The following is a 5225-nucleotide window of genomic DNA, read 5'->3' as shown; positions in this document are numbered from 1 at the left end:
CTTCACTGTCCAGACAGAGGGAAAGGGGAGTGGGAGCTGGGAGGGGGACAAATAAGGCCAGCCTAGAGCCTCCTTTGAAGTCCTTGGCTCCTCCAGCAACACCAAAGGGTTTGAAGCTTTCAGCACTTTGCAGCAGTCAAGGTCTAATTGTGTTCCAGCCCCACAGCCCCCCATGCACACGCCTGGCAGGGGGCTCAGAAGGGCTCCTGCACTGGCTGTTACAGCTGGTGCCAGGCAGATGCTGTGCTGGTCTCCACTGCTCTGCTTCCTCCACTGTTTGGAGAAATTAGAGCAGCAGACATCTTTTAAATCTTTTAACTTTTCCACAGCCAATCCATTCTCAAACCATCTTACACCCAGGCTGCAGGAGTCTCCTTTGCACCAGCATTCAGCTCACCCAAATGGTGGGTGACCTTCAGGCACCCAAACTGGCTTATTTAAAACCCAGAAGGAGGGAGGAACCACAGCAGCCCAAGGCTGGGCTGTACAGTGACTGTGGGACTGCACTGTCCCCATCTTCTCAGGGGAGAGGAGCGACAGAACCTGGAGGGTAGAAAGGTGAAGCCAGGGCTGCCAGCATGGAGAGGGGTTTAGACATCAACAATACCTTTTTTTTTATTAAATAATCAGACAGGAACATGAACCATTTTCACCTTTGTGAGCTGACTCCACAGTGAAGTTCCCTCCCCAGCATCCAACACCTGGATGTTTGGACTGTTTCCTCAAGCAGGAGGTGCTGAATTTGCTCAGTATACAGCAGCCAGCAGCCTGGAGCTGACTCAGGGATCCCGGGGCCATGGTGCAGACACACGGGAACGAGGAGCAGCCAGACTGTCTTCACAGAGCCACACATGTCACTTCTGGGCCAGCTGTCTGTACAAGTTCAGGGTCAGAAGCATAACTTCAGGATCTCCACTTTTTATGTCAAGAGCTTGCAGGAAGCAGTCCAACGCCTCCTGGAGTTTTCCATCATTCTGAAGTTTCTTCCCACTGTGCACCAAAGTGTCGTAATCTCCTGCAGCAGGAGAGGAGCTCTGCCCAATGCCTTTTTCAGACCTGCTTTCCTGGGTGAAGCAGTCAATCTGCTCACCCGACTGGAGCTCAGCGTCACCCGTGGATTCCTCCTGAGATGACTCCGTCTCCTCTGCCTCGGACTGCTCAGATTCCACACTGTCTGTGTGGGAGGACCCTTCACTTGTATCAAGGGTTTCTCCAGTAGGTTCTTCTTCAGTCTCAGCAGATTCCCCAGTGCACTCCTCAGCTTCTTCTTCCACAAACCTGTCTTGCTCCTCATCACTGTCATCATCATCTTCCTCATCAGTGGTTCCCATGATTTCGCCAATGTCCTCCACCTCATCTACCAACCTGCTGATGAACGAGTGTCTGGAAGCGTTAGACCTGTTACCACTGTTATTTAGTTGGGGAGAAAAGATGCCTTTAGCTCTACTGGTGTCATATTTAGGGGTGGAAGCGCTAATTCCTTCTGGAACTCGGTGCCAAGCGCTGTCCGAGGGAGAGGAGGGCACTTGTTCAGGCTGATCTTCGCTCTCACTGTCTGAAGCAATTCTGTTTAAGCGTTTCTTCCTACCAAAAGTAAAGAGACCACTGCTTTCCTCCGATGCTTCACTCCCTTGCAGAAAGGCATTTGGCTCTTCCTCAGCTGTGGGAGAGCGTTTGCCGTGGCTACTGGTCTCACTTGGCCAAGTTTTGGTTGGAGATTCTTTGTCTGGAGATTTACACAAGCTTTCTGCCTGGAGTTGTATGCTCTCCTTCTCAGGGTGTTCCACTGATCCTTCTCCATTTGAGGCATCCTGCCATTCCTCTTCAGATTCTTCCAGAACCAGATTGAAGTCAACTTGATCCTGGAGAGAAGGAGCAGATGTACCCTCCAAGCTGTGTTCCAACACGTGAGACTTGTAGAGCTCAGCATCGATTTCTGGTGTAACATTTGATAAACTCAGCACTGCAGAAGCAGAAGCTGGCTCAGGAACATTGTTCTGCTCCGTCCCCAGGGGAGTGTGTGGGTCAAGTACCTGAACTGACAGTTCTGCATCCCTTTTAGGATCGTCAGCCATGCCAGACTTGGAGGGATTGTGACAATGCCCAGACAAGTCATTCCTTGCCTTGGCCAAGCTGTCTGAATGTACCTGTGAATGCTGTTTCTCTTGGGGGCTTTGACTCTCTTTCTCGAGTGCAGGGGATGATGGTGTAATGCTAGATTCAGGATTTTGCTCAGATTCTTGTATACCAGATTGTTCTGCTGTCTTGCTGGTATCGAGCACTTTTGTCTCCATACTGGATACATCTTGTACCAGTTTCTCTTCATCCCAGTCAGCAAGAGTCAGAGTTGTCATTTTGGAGCTGACATCGAGCACCTGGGCCTCCTCATCCTCTGTAAGATCAATTGCTTTGTCTTTTTCATGTGCATCAGCTACTGGTGGTGAAACAAAGTGATTTTTGTCATTCAACCCTGGAGACAACTTCTTAGGCCCGGAAACTGATCCCGATGGTCTTCGCCACATCTCTTCACAAGCATTTCTCATCCCCTCCATCCTCTGATCTCTGAGCTGGGACTCCAGCTGGACCAGCTCGTGGGCTTTCTGTACCCTCCGCTGGATGTACTGATGAGCTTCCTCACTCTCCACCTGCTCCTCGTGAGCCATCTCCTTTGTGTAGATCAGGTCGTGGTCGGAAATGCCAAACATTGCCAGGGAATGCAGGTAAGCAAGGTGTTCATCCAGCTGCAGATCAGACTTCCTTTGCATGGCGTGCAGGGACTGCAGCTGGATCTGAGTCGCAGACGTCCGAGTATCTTCCAGCGTGAACAGCTCCCTTAGTTCCTGTTTGGAGAAATAACGGAATGGGTTCTTTTTGTCACCGGTGGTCTGTCTGATTAAAGAGTCCTTGAATACCTGCCGCCTGTATATCTTCTCTTCCACGGTGCCGCAGGTGATCAGTCTGTAAATCACTACGTTCTCTTTTTGCCCAATCCTGTAAGCTCTGTCCACAGCCTGAGCATCAGTTGCTGGATTCCAGCTGGGATCAAAGATCACCACTCGGCTGGCTGCTGTCAAGGTTATGCCAACACCCCCAACCTGCGTGGTGAGCAGGAAGACAGAATAGTCCGTGTTGCTCTGGAAGGCGTTGATGCGCCTCTCCCGCTCCGTCAGGTGGGTCACCGTGCCATCGATGCGCAGGATCTGGAATTGTCGGCGAGACAGAACGAGCTCTATGATATCCAGCATCTTCCTCGACTGTGAGAACACCAGGGTTCGGTGTCCCTCTTCTCTCAGCCGTTCCAGCAGCCCCACAAGGAACTGCATCTTTCCAGACTCCTGGATCACAGTCTCATCAGAGAGATGATCTATTTTGTTCATGCCTGGAAGCATACCTGCTTCCATCCTGTAATCCTGCTCGGAGCCCTCCTGCTCTTCCAAGCCCAGCTGGAGACAGGCTCTCGCAGACAGAAGCCTGGGGTGGTCACAGAGTTTCTTCAGGACTGTCAGCTCAGCCAAAGGTGATCGGGTTGTCATCAGCACTTCCTTCACATGATCCAGGCAGAGAAAGTTCCTGTAGATTTCTTCCTGCACCGGTGCCAGGTACACCCACACAACAAAGTCATTTTTCCTAGTGAGAGATGGCATGACAGGGGCCTTGTTCTCACTTGGATCCTCAGGAAGAGGAGCATCCACTTCATCAGCATGATAGCTTTTGATGTCTTCCTTGGTCCTTCTGAGGAAATAGGGCTTTATAATGGCCATGAGATTCTCCGATATCTTTAGCCCCAGTGCTTTCTCACCTGGAGTCGCATCCTTCTCCCTTGCCCTGGTAATGGGATTCTCATATTCCATTTTAAAAGTTTTGGCAGTTCCCAGGAGGGAGCCTTGGCAGGCAAAGTCAAACAGGGACCACATTTCCCGCAGGTTGTTCTGCACAGGGGTGCCTGTGAGCAGGACGCGGTGCTGGGCCGGGATCGCGTACACACACTTGGTCGTTTTGTTTGACGGGCACTTGATCTTATGTGCTTCATCGAGAATGACGTAGTCCCAGACAAACTCCTCCTCGTGGCGGCTGGCCAGCTGCTTCCAATTGTTTATGAGCATCTGGTAGCTCGTGATGACGATGCCATTCTTCCTCTGGACCCTCTCCAGGTTCCTGGTGCGCTCTGTCTTGCTGTTGCCATGGAACTCCTTGACGCGTAGGCCAGGGGTCCAGCGAGCGAACTCAGCCAGCCAGCTGCTGACTAGGGTGGTGGGCATGATGAGCAGGACGTGCTGGACAAGCTCGGCGTCAAACATACCCGAGAGGAAGGCAATCACCTGGATGGTCTTGCCCAGGCCCATGTCGTCTGCCAGGATGCCACCAGGCTTGCCCTCCCGGTGCAGGCGGTACAGGAACGCAACACCTTCCCGCTGGTGCTGGAACAACTTCCCGTGCATCTCCCCGTAGATCAGCAGGCCGCTGCCGCACACGTCCACGAAGCCCTCATCCTCCTCCTGCTCCTGCTCCTGTTCGGCCGCCGCCAGCGCCTCCTCCACGCGCTGCATGCGGCCCCGCAGCTTCTCGCTGGGGCGGATAGCGGCCGCCAGCCGGAACAGCCGCAGCGCCTCCTCCAGCTCCCCGTCGCTCGCCGCCGCCTTCGCGCTGGTCACGAGCCTGGAGGAGTCACCGTGAGAACCGGGCGGCCAGGCCCGGGCTACACCCGGGAGGACCGGCCTGCCACCGCCACCCCCGGCCCCATCCCAGCCCGCCCACGGGCCCCCCGCAGTCTCCCGGCCGTTCAGCCCCGTTCCCGCTCACCTCCGGTACTGCTCCTCCTCCGCGGCCGCTCCCGGCCCAGGGGCGGCCATGGCGCTCCCGCTGCCGCCCTGCGCTTCAAACCCGGCCCTTCCCGTCCTGCACCGCGCCACATGCAAATCACCATCGCTAGCAGCCAATCAACGCCGGGGGCGGCAGTAAAGGGGCGGGGCCGGGCGCTGCCCTCGCCTCCTTCGGGGTGGGGGACACCGGGACCAGCGCCGGTGCCGTCCGGTCCCGTCCGGTGCCTTTCCCGCCGCGTGGTGGGAACTGAGCTGCGGGACATCCAGGGGCGCCCGGCAGGCCCACAAGTCCCCCCCGCTCCCCGTGCCCTCCCGGTTCCTGCCGCGCCATCGGTGCACGCCGCGGGCGCGGGCGGCGGGGTCCTCCCGCCAGCAGGGGGCGCGGCGGCGGCGGCGGGTGCCGCT

General features: G+C 55.6%; 1 protein-coding gene across 1 annotated transcript; it reads right to left on the bottom strand.

The window, feature by feature from the left end:
- Positions 1-589: 589 nt before the first annotated feature.
- ERCC6L (ERCC excision repair 6 like, spindle assembly checkpoint helicase) lies at positions 590-5149 on the bottom strand. The gene is made up of 2 exons (XM_032123833.1): positions 4801-5149; positions 590-4656 (listed from the first exon to the last, which is right to left on the bottom strand). Exons 1-2 carry the CDS (start codon positions 4848-4850, stop codon positions 855-857), a joined length of 3852 nt encoding a protein of 1283 aa, XP_031979724.1. The 5' UTR covers positions 4851-5149; the 3' UTR covers positions 590-854.
- Between the last annotated feature and the right edge of the window lie 76 nt (positions 5150-5225).

This window comes from Corvus moneduloides, chromosome 14, assembly GCF_009650955.1.
Source record: "Corvus moneduloides isolate bCorMon1 chromosome 14, bCorMon1.pri, whole genome shotgun sequence".
Taxonomy (NCBI): domain Eukaryota; kingdom Metazoa; phylum Chordata; class Aves; order Passeriformes; family Corvidae; genus Corvus; species Corvus moneduloides.
Note: the sequence above shows the minus strand (reverse complement) of the source record. Positions and strands in the feature narration are given on the sequence as shown.